Raw genomic sequence first — 19,053 nt, 5'->3', positions numbered from 1 at the left:
ATAAATGACACATAAAAATGTAAAAGGCTTCACTCAAACTCTGCGCCAATATCACAAAATGCAAAAGAGTCAGAAATTTAGGAATCTATTTATTTATTTAGAAATTGGTTTGTTGAAAAAAAAAAAAAACTACTGAAGTGAGTGAATTTATTCTCGAACACCACAAATCACAAAACCAAAGTGAAAAATACAAATGTCCAGTGACTGATCATCACTACTGGTAGTTTAACTGTGACTTAATATTACTTCAGATGTACATCTCCCTCCAAGATGGTAAAACAGGCGTAACAACCGTTTGTATTTATTGCTTTAATAATGAAGCACCTGAGGTGCAATAGTTTTGTAAAATGTAATGAAAACTGTGGTGTAACACTGGCTTCATTTACTGTACATGCTGATAACGTTCAGATAACCTGCCTCAGTAAAACTGAGACCAAGAGCAGAGTAAGGCTCACATAACCCCATGAGTCGATTATTTAATTTCCAAAGATCGATTTTTTTTTTCTTTTTGTTTTTTTGGAATACGCTGCGATTGACTGGCGACCAGTCCAGGGCGTACCCCGCCTCTCGCCCGTACAGATAAAGCAGTATAGAAAATGGATGGGTGGATGGATGAGGGCTAACATGCTGCACTTCCATCCAGAAGAGGCAGATACTTTTCTTTATCTGAACTGAGAGTTTCAGAAAAAAAAAAAAACAAAGTGCTGCATGTTGTACAGATTGTAAAACTCTGAGGGGAATTTGTTGTGTTTTTAGGTGTAAATGAAAAGAATTTAGTCGACTCTGCTTTGAGGAAATATCACCTGCATGTGACTGTGGGAGACTTTGTGAGCTTCTACAGGTGCAGAGAAATGTTGTGTTTGCTGGTTTAACAGTGAAGCTGAACTGCAGGGATCCGTGATCTGAACACTTCAATCAGAAACGGGACTAGATCACTCCATGCACGTAACCATGGAGTAACATTAGCAGTAAACGTGTTGGGAGACAAGTCGAGATAAGGCAGGGAACAGAAAAAGAACGAGTCCCATCAGGGCAGGAGACACACCGACACCCACAATCCTCCGTCCCACCAAGAGGAGCAGGGCAGCCAGCAGGAGGCAGGCCTCATGTCAGGTGACGGCGTTCAGGTTCTGGCCTCCATCGGCAGGGGCGAAGAACTGGACTTTGGGCGCGGCGAGCCCTGAGTTGTTCCTGCGCAGGCTGCCGCTGCTTCCTGTGCCTTTACGCATGGAGTTGTTGCGTCTCATGGAGTTACGCTTCCTCAGCGAGTTCTGGTGCGACAGTTCGCTCTTCTGGAGAGTTTGAATTAAGATGGATGGCTTCTCGTCCAGTTCTCTGGCGCTGCACAGCGGTGTCGCCACCTTAAAGAGCAAAGCATGATGCGTTTAGAAGTATGAAAATTATGGGATGGCGGTATTATTAGTAAAAGTTTATTGGAATACTTTGTTCTGTTTAACTTTTACCTTGACCGTGTTGCCAAACTTGGAGTAGTCCACAGAGTACACGCCCTCCTCCTCCGTTACTATGGGAACGAAGCGGTGACCCCACTGGATCTCCTCTGAGATGTAGGAGGTCCGGGCCTGCGTGGTGATCCCCGTCGTCTCCACCACTCCCTCCAGGATGACGATCACCTCCAGGTCGCTGCACTGCAGCTCCATGGCCGACAGGTCGTACAGCGGGCTGAGAACAGAGCCGGCGCACGTCAGACTCAGACTCCAGGTGTGTTTGTTAGTGTTTGCGGCTGCTGTTGTGCTCTGCTTCTACATCTGTCTGTTTCTGCAGCTGTGTCTCTAAATACTAAATCTGCAGACCTGCTGTTGCTCTTTGGTGCTGCAAGTTTGTTTTTGTCCAGCAGAGGGACTTAGTGAGTTACACACATGAGACGCAGTGTTCACACTCAGCGTCGACCCTCTTCATAAAAGCGTGATGATGTTTAACTATTCATTATTTCAGAAGTAATGAAGCCGCGTGTGTTTGTACCTGTTTTTGTCGATGATGTGGCAGATGATGAGCGGAGCGAGGAGGAACAGGCTGTTGCTGGCCACCGCGCTCTCTGTCTGGACGTCGATCTGATGGATGGGGATCACTTCCCCCTCTGGTGTGGTTGTCTTCCTCACCACCTGCAGAACAAGAATTCATCATTTTATTCAGGAGGAAAAGGGAGTAATAAAAATCCACCCTTCTTTGCCTCTGACAGGTATTTCCTACATAAAACTACAGTGAAAGACTAAAGAGGTTAAATAAAAGTGGGTCACTCGGTTAAAAGAAGTTTTCAGGGCGCAGAGGGAGGGACACTGACAGGTGTATGCAGGTGTTCTAAAAACAACTGGAAGTCAATTATCGGAGATCGACGTGTAAATTTGGTTCATTTATCAACACGAACAACAGCTGGAGCAGCAGCTTTGGACGTGACACAGCTCATAACTCAGTTAAACCTGAACGCACAGACATGAAACACGCATTTTTAGATTCAATGTGACTTGCACTTCGCCAGGACATCACCATCGCTGATATCCACTGTGAAAGAACATCTAGAAATCTGCTTGGAAATCATAGGAAAAACAGGCTTCAGAACTTGCCTGAGAATCATCACGTTTTTAAGTTTTCTTGAGTGTCACAGAAAATCAGTGATAGTTATCTGCACAGTCATGGATACACTGCAAACAGGAAGTGCTAATAGCTAATTCGGCTACTTTTAAAGGTGCCATTTTTACCTACCAAAGTTTAAACATATATAGGGGCTCAAGTTGTAGCCAGTCCCACAGACTGAAAATGAGACTGAAAACATCTGGATTAGAATGAAGTACCTGTAACCTGACAATGGCTCCTATAATCATGCTCTTTCTCAGATCCCCGATGCGAATCATGAAACACAGACGGTTGTTTCTGACAGCGATCACGGCGTGACGACTGAAGATCAACGTCTCTGCTCGGCGGTTCGACTGAGCCGTTTTCATAAAGATACAACCTGAGGAGAGAAAAGCGCACATCAGTCAAAGTATCAGCAACCAGTGATGCTTCCTGGTCCTGCAGCGCCCTCCAACGGCCAGTCAGAAAGACAAAAATCACACTTAATCAAATTCATTTAAATTCAGACCCAGGTAACGTAGCTGTCAACATTTTAAAGGCCTACGTTACTGAAATGAATAAAAAAGTTCAAACCAGAAACAGACCGAGCTTATTTAAAGGATTCAGATTCACAGTTTTCAGGTCTCATTGTGGAAATGCAGCATCCTCTCGTCTGAACTGGACACGTGTCCTTTACTGCCCTCAGTGTCCAGCCCAGGCTGCATCCTTCTGAGGGTGCACAGGGTGAAACAGCCTCTGAGTCTTACCCAGCATGACAGCATTGATGATGAGTCCCACTATGTTCTGCAGGATGAGGACAGTGATGGCAGTGGGACACTGCTCTGTTATCATACGTCCTCCGAAGCCAATGGTCACCTGAACCTCGATGGAGAACAGGAAGGCTGAGGTGAACGATCTGGAGGCAGAGATTTAGAAAATATCAGAAAGTTCTTCAGTCATGGTTTGTTGAATTTGACAAACAAATGTGAACAGTTTCACTCTGAAGCGTCCTGAGATGATTAATGAGAGAGAGAAAGATGAAGTTCTGATTCACACATTTGGATTAAGTTTTCTGACTTTTCTTACTTCTCTTGCTTTTCTGTGAAATATTAGTTTCACCTCTTCAGGCCTCAAACAGTTATTTAAATACCTCAATTGAGAAGTTTACAGAGAGCTTTTTTAATCAAATATTCAACTGAAAAGTAATTACAGCCGTTAGATAAATGTAGTGGAGTAAGAATAAAATATTTCCCTCTGAAATGTGGTTCATTAGAGGAGGGCTGGAACTAAAAAGGAGGTGCAAATCACTCCCTTCCCCTCCTGTAATCTTCACTTTATTTCCCCTGAATTTATTAGAGCAAAAGTTCCATAACTTCCTGTCATAATTAATGTGTTTCTCTCCCTTCCCTCCTCTTCCTCTATCAAGATTAAAAATGGAGAAAGAGGAAGAGGAAGAAGAGGAGGGTGGGAGCTGGGAGTTTTGGATCAAGTGAGGATGGACAGAAACAAACGCATTAAACTCTAACAATCTCATCTGCACCTGAAATGTTGCACCTTTACATCATTGACATTGGTCTGCGTGTCTCTTACTTGACATCGGTGACGCACACGGTCCCGTTCCGCTCCGTCGGGCCCAGGTCTCCGTTCGCAAACGCCACCAGCCACCAGCTCATGGCGAACAGCAGCCAACTGCTGACAAACGTCGTGGTGAAGATGACCAGCGTGAAGCGCCATTTGAGGTCGACCAGCGTGGTGAAGACGTCCTGCAGGAATCTGCCTTGCTCGCGGATGTTCTTCTGAGCGAGGTTGCACGAGCCGTTCTTGGCGATGAAGCGCGCCTTGTTCACGCGGTCCCTGAACACCGGCTTGCGCGGCAGGCGGGAGGCGAGGCCCGGCAGACCGAATTCCTCCGGGATGATGCTCTTCCTCGCCAACATCTTCGGCTGCTGCTCTCGGTGGTCGAGAAAAAAAACGCGTGAAAGCTTGTCTCAGTCCGTCTTCAGTGCGTCTTTACGCGCGGACTCAGCATGTCCACCTGCAGGAAGACGCTCAAACACGCTCGCGCTCTCCCTCTGTCCACATTTGGGGATGTTTCGGAGTGACCATAGCGCGCCGCCTCTGCTCAGCTCCTCTGAGGGCTGGGACGGTCTCCTCTCTCCTGTTGACGTAGACCAGCTTCCAGAGTCCAGACCCGGTCAGACCAGGGTTCTGCTGCCTTCGAGGGCTGTTCAGGGACCGTCGGAAAACAGGACGTTTCGAGCGAAACGCGCGTAACCGAATCAAACCGACCACGACCCGAAAAAGTCTTTAGAATACTTAAATCGCGTATCAGTCAGTGCATATTAGATTCAAGTTTTGTCCCCTGAGTTCGACCACTGGTTAAACCCTTAATCATAAATTTAAATCAATTTCAGTTGTTTTACACACTAAGTTAGGTACACTAAATAAAGTTCATTATTGTCTAGTTCTCATTTCAGAGTTTCAGAGTCTCATTTCAAACATACATCAACTTTGGTGTGAAATATGCTACACTTTCTGTTTTGGATCTAAACCATTGGAGGATAAAACAGAGCAGATTTACAGTAAATGAAGAGAAGCCTCCAAATGTACTTTAAAATAACAACATTCATAAAAAGAAATGAAAGACTTCTTTAGGGATAAAAAAAAAAAACAAAAAAACCCTTTTAAACATTTCCTGATATAAACTTGATCGGGTTTTAAATTATAAATTTATATTTAGCAATTTGAGACTTGGTCACCAGGGGGCGCCATTTAGCAATTTATAGTGTGTCAGCTGTGGCGTTGGGGGTCACACACTTCAGCTTTAATGAGAAAAAGCTTCACTCAGAAACAGTTTATTATCATATCAAGTGTAAAAAAAAAAAAAAAAAAAAAAAAAAGAGGCACACAGAATAATACTTTGCCATGTGTATATGTTAAATTCTCGGATAAACAGGCTTCTACTTACTGAATGTACATTTACAGACATTTAGAAATTTAAAAATAAACCTAAACCTGTACTGATGAAAATTAATTTTTTTAAAGTTGCTTTTACTTTAACAGTCAAAGTCCAGAGAAAACTGAGTGCATAGCTCTGATCATGTGTTCGCTCTGTGATCCATTCAAATTGGATGGAAACGAACCCACATTTCCACCTGTGCTGTATTTAAAGTATGAAACTTAAAGTCTCTTTACGTTGGTTTGTTTCCCAAAACTAAACATGGGAAAGACGTCTCGGTTCACATGAGGTTTAAGAGAGAACACACAGCTGCTTTAAGCTTTAAATAACTGCAGAAGAAAAATCACTTGTCAACACTGACACGTGTCCTGCTTTTCATTAAATCAAATCTCTCTTCTCTTTGTCCTAAAACAGTATAAAAGAAAATAAATCGTCTTTCCATCTTTTTCCTTTTCGTCTGTTTTTGCACTGGCACACTCAGAGACAAAGAATTAGCAAGGCAGCACTCTGCAGGTTCTGGCTGGTGAATGCACAGACACAAGCACAAACGCTGCATGGAAGCACATCCGTACGCACACACGCACATACACGCACAAACGTGCGTTAAAACTAAACACAAAAGATTTATGAAACCTACTCGCAGCCAAGGGCAGAAAAACAGGCGGCTGAATCAAAGAAGAGGAAGAACTCTCAGTCATTAACGGAGGAGAAGGAGACGGAGAAGGAGAACTTGGAGAAACTGCAGAGACAAAAGATGAACGAGTAAAAAAGAAATGGAAAAAAACTGAAAAACAGAACCATGAACGAGAGAAAGACGTAGAATCCGAAGCCGGAGTTAAACAGGTTCTCGTCTGCTTCCATGCTCAATCAATTAATCAAGAAATAAAGTTCTTGATTGATGCTTGTGATCAACAAGTGGCACGAGTCTTAGAATAACCCCAACACGCTCACATCGTGTGTGTGTGTGTGTGTGTGTGTAGCATATGACACACACACACACAGTGTAAGAATGGAAAAACCACAGAGCTGGAATCTGAGAATAAAACATCTGGGAATAAAATGTGTTTTTAAAAAAAGATGCTGAAATCCTGGCAAAGGAACCGTGTTCAGTCTGTACAGTACAGTCATTTTACAGTCTCATTTAAAAGCAAAGTAACTATAATCAATACACAATAATACAAAGGGACAATAGCACCACTCCCGAGAAGCTCAAACTGTGAGCTGTTCGTGAGCGATCACTCAGTCTCTCACTGTGATGGGAGCTTGTGTTCGGTGTCTATTGTCCCCGACGATAATAAATTCAGCAAAGCATGACCACAGACAGACAGCGGGTCCACCGGCCTCACGCCGAGCCGTGACACCCTACAGTGTTTGTACTAGTGTAGGCATAGAAATACAACTGATAGAACAAGTGTGTGTGTGTGTGTGTGTGGTCATGTACCAGAAACAAAATCCACTTTTTACTGATCTGAACTGCTTTTGAAGTCGGTGCACAAAGTCAGGTACAGATTATAATAAAGTGCACGTCGTTCTTTCACAGCTCATCCTGAACTGAAATGTTCTTTATCATAAACACTGTGCGAAGTACAGTGATCAGTGAAACTACATCTGTTCTGAAACCGTTTCCTGTGTGGCCGTGCAAAGTTTTCATTTTGTTTCTGATACTTTCACCTTCTTTCCACCAAAGTTGGCAACGACGTGTTGCCTCCTCCGTCCTCCGACCGTGGGAGTTCTGCTGTTGCGTCAAAGATGTTTCAGTCTCTGTCACACTGACGTCATGTTTCATCAAAAACTGGAAAAAGTTGCAAAGGAATGAGGACTAAGTAAGATCTGACGTCTCCTCTTTGGATTTTCCACAACAGGCAGAAAAGTTGGCAGCAAATCCGGCGACGGAGAATTCCTCTGTCTAATCTGTTGTGAAGAGGATGGAACAGAACAAGAAGCACCAGGATAATCGACCCTGCAATTACCTGCTTGGATTTGAGCATGACGGCTTCACGTTGTAGCAAAGACGTCTCACCCTGTCCTTCCCCAAACATCTGACTCTGAACTGAAATCTGAATCCGACATGTCGAAAACTGCCGGAGCGGATCAGGCCTGAACACAGCAGTAACATCGGATCTATCAGCTTTACTTCTATAGCAGAACTTAACATTAAACTGTAGAACAAACTCCACCAGGGTCTAAAATATAAAGATTTAAAATCCTTTACAGTGACAGAGTTTGCACCGTGCATCGATACATGCAGCTCAGAGAAACACTGGCCAAAGCCCACATTCAGTAACTTTAAAAACAGGTTTCTCCCGTCAGTGTTATTGCATAATACAAGTGATAAAGAGTATAAACTGATACAGGTGGCGAATAATCGAAAAGAAGGTAACAAATATTTTTTTACACAAGATAATTAAAGACTTTTGAAATTCTATCAATATAAAAAGATCCTTACAGCTCAATCTAAAACTATTCAACTCTGCTGTATAAATGCTAAACGAGGCCACAGACACAGTGAGCGTCAAAGGTCTGTACACTTCATGTTATTTACACTGCCTCAAAACACTTCTGTTTTAATATGCTGGATAAGGCTGCATGTTTCTTACTGCCCACAAAAATCCCACAAAAAGACCAAAACCAGCAATCTGTCTCCAACTTCCCGTCCTCTCTGTCTGTGGCTCGCAGATATTTGATCACTCATGATCGTTCTAGGAACGCAGAAATATTTATTTTTATCTTTACTATTTCCATGGTAACTTTGAGCTTTTCACTCTTCATACTGGTTGCAGAAATGTTGCTGATCCCAGAGCATAAAATTATTCCGGCCTTTAGTTCAGTGAACAACTTGCAGGTGTGTTTGTGCTGAATTTCCACAGAGTCGCTGTGAAAACTGGACGAACCAACTGATGGACTCGATGCCCAGTCTATCAGTGGTATAATGAAAGGTGTGTAGACATGATATATCTTAAATAGGCAGTTTTAAACTGAGTGAATGTTTCGAGTGTGACCTGTAAAACCACACTAACCAGTGACTGATGGTGTTTCTGGATGTTTTTCCATCTACTGAACACACAGAGAAGCTTCTCCATAAGAAAAACACTGTGTTTTTGGCTTCACTGGAGTGTTTCAGTGTCACAGAGTCCTGTCCACATAAAAAAAAAAAAAAAAAATCCAAAGTTAAAAAACAAAAACAAAAGGAGAAGATCAACCAACTGATCTGAACGAGCGCTGATCCGAACGCTGACTGTCCGTGTGTCTACATGTCAGCTTTGACGAACGAGGCAAACATCCCGTCCTCCTGCTCCAGGAGAGTCTCAGGTTTGTCATATTCCAGAATGTTCCCTCGCTTCATCACGATGACCAGATCAGCTGTCAGGATGGTGTGGACACGGTGCTGGAGAAACAGAGGACGGGGACACAAAGACAATTAGCTTGTGGAACATGTTTTCGTCCAGTGATGCAACTTTCAACTCCTGCAAACAGACTGAATCACTGCAGAAAAGGAAAAATCTGTGTGTTTTCTCTAGCACCACAAACTTAACCTTAAACCAGTGGCATGATGACGAGCAGAGGGGAAGTTTAACGTGCTCTAATCTAATCCTGAAAACACTGCAGGTCATTTTAAATTTAATTTACACAGTAAATGATGTCACTGCTCTGCAGGCTGTGGCCAAATTGCACTGCATGTATATGAAACACCTAGAATACAGCATGCAGCATTTTTTTTTGGTACCAACCAGGCTGTCAGTGGCAGTAAGGCTTCAGCAGACCCAGACTCAGACTCCGGCTCTGACTCAGCCAAGAAAAGTAGAAAAAAACAAAATAAAACAGAAACAGGTAGAAAAATGGAAGGAAGAGAAAAGACAGAGGAGAGTGGAGCTGAGCCAAAGTGGTCTGTGCTGATCCGGGTCTACTTGTGAGTCCTCACTAGCACACTGAAGAGGCTCTCCTCCTGTGCTAGCAGGTTGGGACCCGAGTCACTTTCCACCAAGATCCCTGACGAGAAGACCAACACCTGCCCGGCGTCCAAGATAGAGGACACACGGTGCTGGTGGCAGGACAACGGCACAGAAAGGAGGACAGGGGCAGGGGATGAGAGGAAACGGAGAGAGAGAGAGGGAGTAAAGTGTGGAAGGACAGGAAAGTGAGAGCACAGAAAAAAAGGTGAATGAAAGGGGAGGGGAAGAATGGGAGGAATTAAAAATGAAAGAAAGGAAACGCAAAGAAAATAAAAAGAAAACGGGAAGTTAAAAAATAAAAGTAAAAGAGATGATGATAAGAAGAAAACACGTTAGATTGAATGAGAAGAAGAAAGGGAAAGTATTGCAGGAAAAAGAAAGATGGAAAATGATGTGTGGGTGAAAAGGTGGATGAAAGAAAGAAATGATCAAGAAGGGTAGAAAAAGAAAGTGGGAGGAGAAAGAGCAAACAAACAGGACAAGACAGAATCACAAAAGTCAGAAAAAAGGAAAGCAGATACATCTGGAACATTAACTGTGTTAAATATGGAAAAATAGTTAGTGAGAAACTTACGAGGAAAAGATACGGGAGAAGGATGCATGAGGCATCCTCCAGGAGAATATCATGTGATAGATGCACATAGAGCCCAAAGCAAAAGAGCCATATAACTGCATCTATCAGCACTGAACAAACCTCGAGCCTCAGATAAGTTTAGGAGTGGAAACTGAATAAAAGCCGTGGTTTGCATCTGCTTTGGTGCGTCTTTGATAATAAAATCAACGGGAGAACAGACGGACACTTACTGCGATGGTAACGACCGTTCTGTCTGCAAATGCAGTCATCACCACTTTCTGTAAGATATTCTCCTGCGAGGAAACAAAGAGAAAACAGCATTAACATCATATAAAAGGTGATAATTATATCTGGGATGGGAATCATGAGACTGATTTCAGGTACAGGTATGTTTCCAAAGGAGGTTCAGGGGTTATACAAAAATATACTGTGGGTCAAGCCATGTTTTAAATGTTGTGTTATATTATGGATTTTATTTATGATGGAAAGATTTTTTTTGAATCTGTACTTTAAACAGAGGATTTCTGTTTATTTCTAAAAGTGAATTAGTAAACAGGATGAGAACACACAAACATAAGAAAATCACTGAGAAGTGCACATCATCTGATATAACACACACACACACAGAGGTACACACAGAGGTACACACCGTAGCCATGTCTATAGATGCTGTGGCTTCATCCATGATGAGGATGCTGCTCTTTCTGACAAAAGCTCTGGCCAAACAGAAGAGCTGCCTCTGACCGACACTGAAGTTCTCACCGCCTTCAGTCACGACCGCATCTGAACACAAACACGCAGAAGTATTAAATCACTAACTGACTCCTGCAGGAAACTGTGGAATGGCAGCGCCATAAAACGAATTATCTTCAGCTGAGGACACGTGTTCGAGTACCTAGACCTCCAGGCAGCGCCTTCACCATGTTCTTCAGCTGAGCGATCTCCAGTGCTTCCCACAGTCGGTCATCAGTGCACGTCCTCTCTGGATCAAGATTAAACCTGCAACAAGACGACATCCTTTACTCTGGGCTCACCTATCTTTATTGTACAGGAAGGAATAAAGATAACAGTGTCTAAAGTTAAGGTGAGAAATCCTGTCTTGGCTTCACTCTGAGCACATAAAATTCAAATAACCCAAACAGGATGAAAGAAAAATGCAAATGACTTTCAACAGATAAACAGAAGAAAAAGGAAAATTCCTAATATTTTCAGAGATTCTGAGCTGGAGGAAACATGATTTAACAGTCGTCAGAGTTTCTGGCTGCAGGGTCGATAGCTGCAGACACGACGCCGAGACTGAAACAAACCAAATAAAACATATCTGATTTATTTCTGTCGAGCTCTAAGAAATTATCAGATGCTGAGTATCCAACCGATAATACATTAAATGATGCAACTGATCTACTTGACATTGTGAACTGGGAAAAACTGAGATAACAGACCAGAAGTAGATGAAATAAATAACAGATAAATAATGAAAAAATGTTCCTGCGTAGTTTTCTTTTAGTCCATTTGTCATACGGAGAGGTTATTAATGTTACTGCTGTGAAGGGCTAACGAAACACTTGATTCCTGCTGGTTTTCTGTGAGACTTTGAGAAATAGCTGCAGAAATAACCGTGATGTGACAAATCAGCTGAGTGTTATCACCGAGTGTGTGTGTGGCAGAGTCAGAGCGAGTCAAACAGCGTCGGAACATAACGGCTACATCTAAGATAACAGTGTGAAACAGTTACTGTCGACCATTCACCCCGGGCTTACGTTCACGTAAACAAGAGCCGCTGGAAACGCCAGGACCCACACAATCTCCGTCTCTCACACACACATATAATTATCTCGAGCTGCATATCTGTCCAAACAAATAGCACATGCTCTTTGTCTTTTATAACAAACAGAGTCACTGTATCATCTGTTAACATAAACACACAGAGGTTGTGAGTGTGTATGACAAAGGAGGAGAAGGAGGCAGAGAACGACGCAGGGTCTTTCATCCCTCAAACGACCTCCTCAGCCCATGACGTCTGTGACCAAAGTCAGATTAGGTCCCAGCCAGAGTTCCCACTGTGTTTTCAACCACTAACCCCACAGCTGGGACTTCGTGTCGTCACGTGACAAACGGCTTTCAGGACAAAAGATTCAGGCTGAAACGGATTTTTCTCTCAGTTATTTATTCACTTGTTGCTGCAGTTTGGGTTTGGCTTCATTTTGCCACGTGTCAGATGAAGCCAAGTTTTTTGTTTTGCTTTGTCTTTATCTGTCTGGCTGTGAGCCCGTGATGTGGTGTTTCTGCACTTTATATTTCCCAGAGATGAGTGTGGTTAATTCAACAGTGTGGCGTCCAGCTGTGGTTCCTTCAGAGAACCAAAGCTCTCGCATCAGAACCTGCTTAACCTTTGTCGCTCAGTGCACAAGAAAGTGAGGTGTGTTCCTGGGGTATACTTACACTGAAGCTTTGTTTGAGTGTGTGTGTTTGTGCACCTTATTGATCCACTGAATAACACTGGATCCTGGAGGATGATGGAGAGTCGCGACCTGAGAGTCGGCAGTGGAAGCTTGCAGATGTCGATCCCATCGATGATGATCTTCCCTGCAAAACCAACAAACACATGCTCACATCTCAGCTTTCCAACAACAGCAGCACACGTACAACAATCTGAGCTTCCACCAATTAAAACTCAAAGAATGTTCCCTGTGAGCTACGGTGGCCTGTAATTTACACAGCAAACCATCAGAAAACTCAAAGTTTTATGACAGAGGAAAGCAGCTTAAAATTAAAAATTAAAAGTTACTCAAACTGAATAAATATTTTTTTTTGTTCTGTTTATGACAACGTATGAAATCAAGAATGTTCCTGTCAGTTCACTCAGGAGAGCCATCACCCAGACGCTGCTCGGGTTTTATTTCACTGCTTTATAAGGAAATGCTGCTGACACAAATGTCTTAATTTACAGTTAAATGAAATGTCTGCACAGCTGTGTGTGTGTGTGTGAATGGAAAAAGTGACTGTGTAATCTCATCCTCGTCCGAATAATCTGTCTAGAACTGGTCTTCTTCGTCCAGAGTACAAACAGAATGATACGATTACGACTTGCTTTCAAAATCCAATAAATAAAAAAGACAGTTTTAAGAGTTAACGGCTGCCGTCTCGAAGAAATATGACTCCGAGCCTGAAAATGGCTGCAAGAAAGTGGGTCACGTTTTGTTGTCATGCCTTTATTTCACTTCTCTGATGGAAGAATGTGCTTCAAGACACAAGGAGAACAAAAATGACTCATTCTCATTTAGAGATGCCCACACGAGTGTTTAAAAAGACCTGAAATGCAAAGAGGAACAGTTAAATAAACATTTCCTCCAACATTAACAAACACTGCCATAATACAGGCTGGATGGTGGATGTTTAGAGATGACGCAGACTGTCTTCAGAGGGCAGAGTAATTTACCTCCAGTACTGTTTTACTAAGTTCTCTATGTTCATTTTGTCTCTGCAATTAAAACATTCATAAAAAAGGCATAAAACTTCCCAGTATTTGACAATAAAAAAGAAAAGTTCACATAAAAGTTAGAAAAATAAACAGAAATATGTTTCTTTCCTTCTTATTTTCTATTTATTATTTTGTGACTCCTCACATTTATCTTGCAAACCCTCGGGGTATCCTGAAGTCAAACTGAGAACCACTGTAGCAAATTCTAATAGATTTTATTGTTCTGATCTTTTGCATCATCTAATTGAAATCATCGTAAGATTGAAGGTTTGCAGCTGTGAGATGGCTTGTGCCATCTTTATTCCCCCTTTGCTGATAAAATATGTCAAAAGCAGTTGAAGCCTTTGGAGCAGTTTAATGAGATTGGATCATTTAAAAGTGGACATGATATGGGGAAGAAAAAAAAAAAAAACACCAAACAGGTTGAAAAAGCCTGTAAAGCCAGGCTGAAGGAAGTTGCAGTGAGTCACCACTGGAGAATAAACATTTCAGCCTAATGTTTCTTAATGTACAGGTGAGAAACTAAACACTTTGTGGATTGAACACATGAATGGGCCACATCTGTCATGTGCTTCAGTGAGTGTGAGGAACTCACAGAGATCAGATTTACACAGTTTGGTCTGCGAGCTGAAAAGGTTTATGATTAGTACTTTAGACTTTAGAAAGGAACTGTAAACTAAAAGGGTAATTATGCTCTGAGTTAAAAGGGCTACACGCAGCAGGAATAAACAATACACGCATTGTCAGATCCATCACCATACCTGAGTAGAACTAATATAAATAACTCTGTCTCATCCAATCAGTTCTGTTGCTTCTAGTGTTTATAAATATAAGAGCAGTTTTCCCAGAATTCCCTCCCTGCTGATTCCTGACCTCCCTCCCTGCTCCCTGAAGATGTTAAAACCACTGAACAACCAAGTCACTCCTAAACCATACTTCTCAAAAGTTTATTTTATGTTTACACTTTAAGAAAATCTGGGGATCGAGCACTGCTGAACAGATTTTCTGTTTGTTTGCCTGGACAGGCTGAGATGTAAGATTTAAGACCAAAACCACGAAAAATAACTTGCTTTATAAGAAAACTCCAAAAAAAAGTCAGACGTCTGTTCCCCGTCTTTTCAATTATTATGACCTCATGAAGTCTGTGTGTTAGGGTCTGTTAGTCTGTCTGTACTGTTTTTTTCTTTAAACTATCACATTATGATCTATTAAATCCTTACAGAAGGTGTAAGTACCCACTTGTCTTAGAAGACTATATGCTTAAGTACATCGTCTTGATCTTGTCAGTAGATCAGAGGAAATGGCCAAGAAAGAACATGAGCATGGAAGTCAAACACTGGACCAACAGAGTTGTGCTGTTTTTTTTGTCAGGGTCAAGTCAATGTCCCCAAACAGACAGGAGATTATCTTTAGACTCTTTAATGAGACATAAACATATTCAACCAAGACGAGGAAAAAGATGAGAGAGACTGCAGGAAGAGAGCTGTGATCTCTGTCTCTCTGTGTGGACAGTGTAACAGGAAACAGACCCACCTTCGAAAATGTCCACCATGTTGAAAAAGGCCAGCGACAGAGAAGACTTCCCGCTGCCCGTGCGACCACAGATTCCCACCTAACAGGAAGAAGAGAGAGACAGTGAATGAGCTTCACGGTGACACTGCTGTGAGACATGAGACACCTGTGTGACGGGGTTTGGTCAGTTCAGTGTCAGTTCACAGTTTAATGGAGGCATGTGGCTGTGACTTCAAAGGAAAAGTCCACATCCAAACAGAAACTCACAGTCTTCTCACATTAGCCTTTGACATTCCAGACTGTACTTGTTAATTTTAATAATACAAGCTCTGAAAAAAACAGTGACGAAACAAATGAAGTTTATTTTAATGTAGACCTGCTGCATAACAATCACTGTACATAATTTATCATTAAAGCCCCCCACGGGACACATTTCTCAGAGTATAAAAGAAAACAAAAACATTTCACGTGCTGCCTATCTTCATGTTTTGTGAGGACTAGAAGCACAGCGCTGTAACTTGGCAGTGCTGTATGTTTTTCCTAAAAGAGATAAAAACATTCATAAAGAGCAGTGGAAATATTCTTCAGTGTATTGATAAGGAGTTTTGTGTTATTTTAGTCTTTTAATTTTGACTCATACTTTCACAAGTAAATACAGCACAAAACAAAGCACACGGTGATGGACTCCTCCATGCAAAGAACAAACTGGGAAACCGACAGTGACCAGGGTGAGTTGGAGTGAGGCTCGATCTGGTAAATTAAGCAAAGAATAAAGAACAAAATGTTCTTACTAACGGAACAAACTGTGATGAACTTTTACACAGAGATTCATTAAACTCCACTGTGACAAGTAAGATTCATTTTTTTTCTCGGGACTGAAATTATTCAAACTCCTAAACACGAACAAAGGTGCAGCTTTAAGTTTGTTATTAATTCGTCAACTTTCCCCTTTAATCGCCTCGCTATTGTTCTTTCATAATCCTTAAGTTTGTCGAGCTCCCTCTGTCTCTCTCCTGAGTCTCTTGAGAACATAACACTCATCACTGTTTCGTCATTTCAGTGTGATGTGAGGTCCTTGTCTCTCAGCAACAGTGTGTGAATTACCTGTTATCTACAGCTGCTTCAATACAACACTGCTAGTTTAACTCCACTTGGTCACCACAGAAGAGAAAGCCCAGTACTGTTTGTATGTATGTGCAGTATGTGGTAGCTCATATTATCATTGTTCCATGATTCGGTGAAAAGTTTCGGCTCAACATAAAAAAATAGGAGCTCAAACAAACATCTGAAGGAATGTTAAAACACTGAAGAACAGCAGAAGTTATAGCACATGTTATAGGTGTAAGTGTCCCCCTCTACCACACACTGCTCCGCTCTCTTCACAGCACCACGTTAATTACCTTCTGGCCTGGTTCGATGTAGGCGTTGACGTGTTTGAGCACTGGTTTGAGCATGGGATCGTAGCGCACACACAGGTCCTGGATCTTTATCTCGCCGTCCTGGGGCCAGTTCTCAGGCACCTGAGAGGTGTCTGGAGGGAGAGAAACACAGGAGGGGTTTTTTTTTCTTTTTTCTCTCAGTCTGATTTTAACTCTCACTCACCCGGAAAGACACTGGAACAGAAAACAGTGGAAAATGCTGCCTGCAGTGTGAGACCACTGCAACAGAAAACAGACCACTAACTGCTTGCCAGTTGTCTATGTTACAGTGCTGGATGGTGTAAACAGGAGTGTATAGACCATATAGACCAAGTCATAACACTGCAGATATACAGTGGTACAGCTTCCCTATGAAAGCGCTGCTCAGATTCTTTACTGACATCAGCCCCACAGTTTTATAACTTACACACAGGGCTGGACCATTTAAATCTGTATCACAACTAATTCTCTCGTTTACTTTGGCAACAATGAGTGACCAAAGTTTTTAAAATGTGATTTAAGATGTTTAGAGAGTCCTGTAATCTGTAATTTAATACATTCAGACAGTAGACAGCAGGATTATCCAAAGGAGAGACTGTACCAGTGTGCACACAGTGTGTTCATGCAGAACAACACTATACAGAACAACTGTTTACGAGGCTGAGAAGTACTCCCTGGTTACGTGGTGCTTACACAGCACATTATTCGTATTACTACACTGAAAACAAACATCACACACATAGAAATGGCATGGTTCTACTGCAGGCTATGTTTGATCTGTTCCTCCCTAACTTTGGAGGATTTTTTACTTTTATCAATTCGCTGGAAGCTTCCATGATGTCAGAGAGGAAAAATATTTCTGCTCTCTGTCACTCAGGGGTTTTGGGATTGTTTTATGGTTTCATGGGTCATTTACTGTAAAAGTTTAGAGGGAAGGTTAACAAGAAAAATATGTATGTGACACTTATATGGCAGTGACATGGAAAACCTGATCCTTGACTCCACTTTTACTCCTGCTCTAATATTTTATTAGAATCCAGAAAAATGGCTGTTCTCTCTTTTTCTTTCTTGGATCCTTTTCACTCCTTCACCTTCTTTGTTTCTTCCAGCCATTTTTCAAGCTCAGGAATTGTTTTTATTATGTTTCCTGAAATAGCTGCTCTGCCCTGGTGAACAGCCCTTTGGCAAATCACTGAAGGATTTTCCTTTTTTGTTCAAGGTTTGAAAAGGTTTGGTTCGGTTAGATTGGTTAGATATTAGTAACCTCAGTTAAGTTAAATAATCAAAAGTCTCTATGCTTTGTTATCTGTCCTGCCGGGAAAAGAGTCCAGCGGCATTTGCGTTTCAACATAGCAACAGCACATCCCATAAAACCAAAACACAGCTTCTGGACTGTTAAGCAAAAGATGAAACTGTTACAAAGGTTACACACACAAACACACACGTGCATGAACTCACTCACATCACACACACACACACACACTGTACAGTTACAACTATAGCTGGTTTATCATCAGATCAGGTCATGTTGACGTTTTTGCTCAGCTTGATAAGAAGAACTTACCCATAGATCCCTCGTAGTTCTCCGACTCTGTGCTGAGGAAGCTGTTGACCTTCTTCACCGCTGACATCTGGACCTCCAGGTCTGCCAGGTTCCTCACAACCCAGTTCAGGTAGTTGGTGACCTACACAGAGACATAAAGAAAGACTGGTCCATGTTTTCAGAATCAAGATAATGCTCTTACGAGTAAACCATGGCCACAGTAACTCCGTAGGGGATCAAATGAGCTGACTTCTAATGCCTCCCTTTCCTTCCCCTCTCTGTACATTGTGTATGTACCTTTCAACCCAATAAGTAAACAGCAGCTTAAAGTTACAGGAGCCATGAAGACATACTGGCTGGTCGCAGGGTCCCAAACTTACAAGAGCTGACAGGATAGCATCTCTGACCACTAGGCTGCACTGCCACATTACACAGCAGCTGACGAATTTCAGGTTAATACTTTGTTCTACAGCTCAGGGAGCTACAGACCTGCCCAGGTGCAAACACATGATTGTGTCTACTCATACAGTCAATACTTCTTCTCTCAGCATCTTATGAAACATAAGACTAAACTTTAACGTTAATACACGCAAGTTCAGATTTAACTAAAAAGTTTGATATAAAAAAATGACAGAAAGAGACTCTCTATCAAGTTGATCGATGGAGAGGGACAATTATTAAATATGAGATGTAGAAAAGGAATAATTAACGTTATGAGCAGTAAACTCACAGCACTTTAGCAGGTAGAAAGAAAGTGAAAACAGCCTGACTGTACATCTGACCAGAAAACCTTATGAGAGCAAACGCACAGTGAGAGCGTAGGTGAGTCCGAGGCCCACCAGGCCTCCAGAGGGCAGACCAAAACGAAAACTCCATATGGAGGCTCCTGCTGCGGCGAGCACAATCACTGCTCCCAGGTAGTCCTGCACACAGACGGCGAGAAGACGAAGACATGTTTACTCAGAGAACACAACTCAGAATCAGAATGCACGTTTATGGCTAAAGGCTGACCACATGTTGGTAAACAGGGTGGTCAGCAGGTAAACCA

At 42.2% G+C, this 19,053-nt stretch overlaps 2 protein-coding genes across 4 annotated transcripts in view; both read right to left on the bottom strand.

Annotated features, from left to right (window-relative positions):
• Window positions 1–97: 97 nt before the first annotated feature.
• kcnj8 (potassium inwardly rectifying channel subfamily J member 8) lies at window positions 98–4,649 on the bottom strand. The gene is made up of 6 exons (XM_041030612.1): window positions 4,159–4,649; window positions 3,336–3,484; window positions 2,808–2,968; window positions 1,981–2,120; window positions 1,464–1,680; window positions 98–1,361 (listed from the first exon to the last, which is right to left on the bottom strand). Exons 1-6 carry the CDS (start codon window positions 4,503–4,505, stop codon window positions 1,110–1,112), a joined length of 1,266 nt encoding a protein of 421 aa, XP_040886546.1. The 5' UTR covers window positions 4,506–4,649; the 3' UTR covers window positions 98–1,109.
• An 831-nt stretch (window positions 4,650–5,480) lies between these two features.
• The window catches only part of abcc9 (ATP-binding cassette, sub-family C (CFTR/MRP), member 9), a 40,850-nt gene continuing 27,277 nt past the window's right edge, over window positions 5,481–19,053 (bottom strand). For 2 of the 3 annotated variants that reach the window (XM_041029999.1, XM_041030000.1), the window contains 9 exons: window positions 18,815–18,928; window positions 18,027–18,147; window positions 16,445–16,575; window positions 15,066–15,144; window positions 12,529–12,637; window positions 10,947–11,050; window positions 10,701–10,834; window positions 10,282–10,344; window positions 5,481–8,912 (listed from right to left, as the gene is read on the bottom strand). In XM_041029999.1, coding sequence (XP_040885933.1) covers window positions 8,775–8,912; window positions 10,282–10,344; window positions 10,701–10,834; window positions 10,947–11,050; window positions 12,529–12,637; window positions 15,066–15,144; window positions 16,445–16,575; window positions 18,027–18,147; window positions 18,815–18,928 — 993 coding nt within the window. In that variant the 3' untranslated portion in view covers window positions 5,481–8,774. Of the gene's footprint in view, window positions 8,913–9,255; window positions 9,567–10,281; window positions 10,345–10,700; window positions 10,835–10,946; window positions 11,051–12,528; window positions 12,638–15,065; window positions 15,145–16,444; window positions 16,576–18,026; window positions 18,148–18,814; window positions 18,929–19,053 lie in introns of all 3 variants that reach the window. The other variant, XR_005892876.1, reaches the window with a different exon arrangement.

Source organism: Toxotes jaculatrix, chromosome 22 (assembly GCF_017976425.1).
Source record: "Toxotes jaculatrix isolate fToxJac2 chromosome 22, fToxJac2.pri, whole genome shotgun sequence".
Taxonomy (NCBI): Eukaryota; Metazoa; Chordata; class Actinopteri; family Toxotidae; genus Toxotes; species Toxotes jaculatrix.
The sequence above is the reverse complement of the archived record's forward strand: the minus strand, read 5'-3'. Positions and strand labels throughout refer to the sequence as shown.

Bases quoted from the DNA above. Each gene is read 5' to 3' on its own strand.
- kcnj8 (XM_041030612.1), bottom strand. From the start codon at position 4,505: ATGTTGGCGAGGAAGAGCATCATCCCGGAGGAATTCGGTCTGCCGGGC. The intron at 2,969-3,335 runs GTAAGACTCAGA...TTCTCTCCTCAG, and splicing joins CATCAATGCTGTCATGCTGG to GTTGTATCTTTATGAAAACG. The intron at 2,121-2,807 runs GTACTTCATTCT...CTTGTTCTGCAG, and splicing joins GAGCCATTGTCAGGTTACAG to GTGGTGAGGAAGACAACCAC.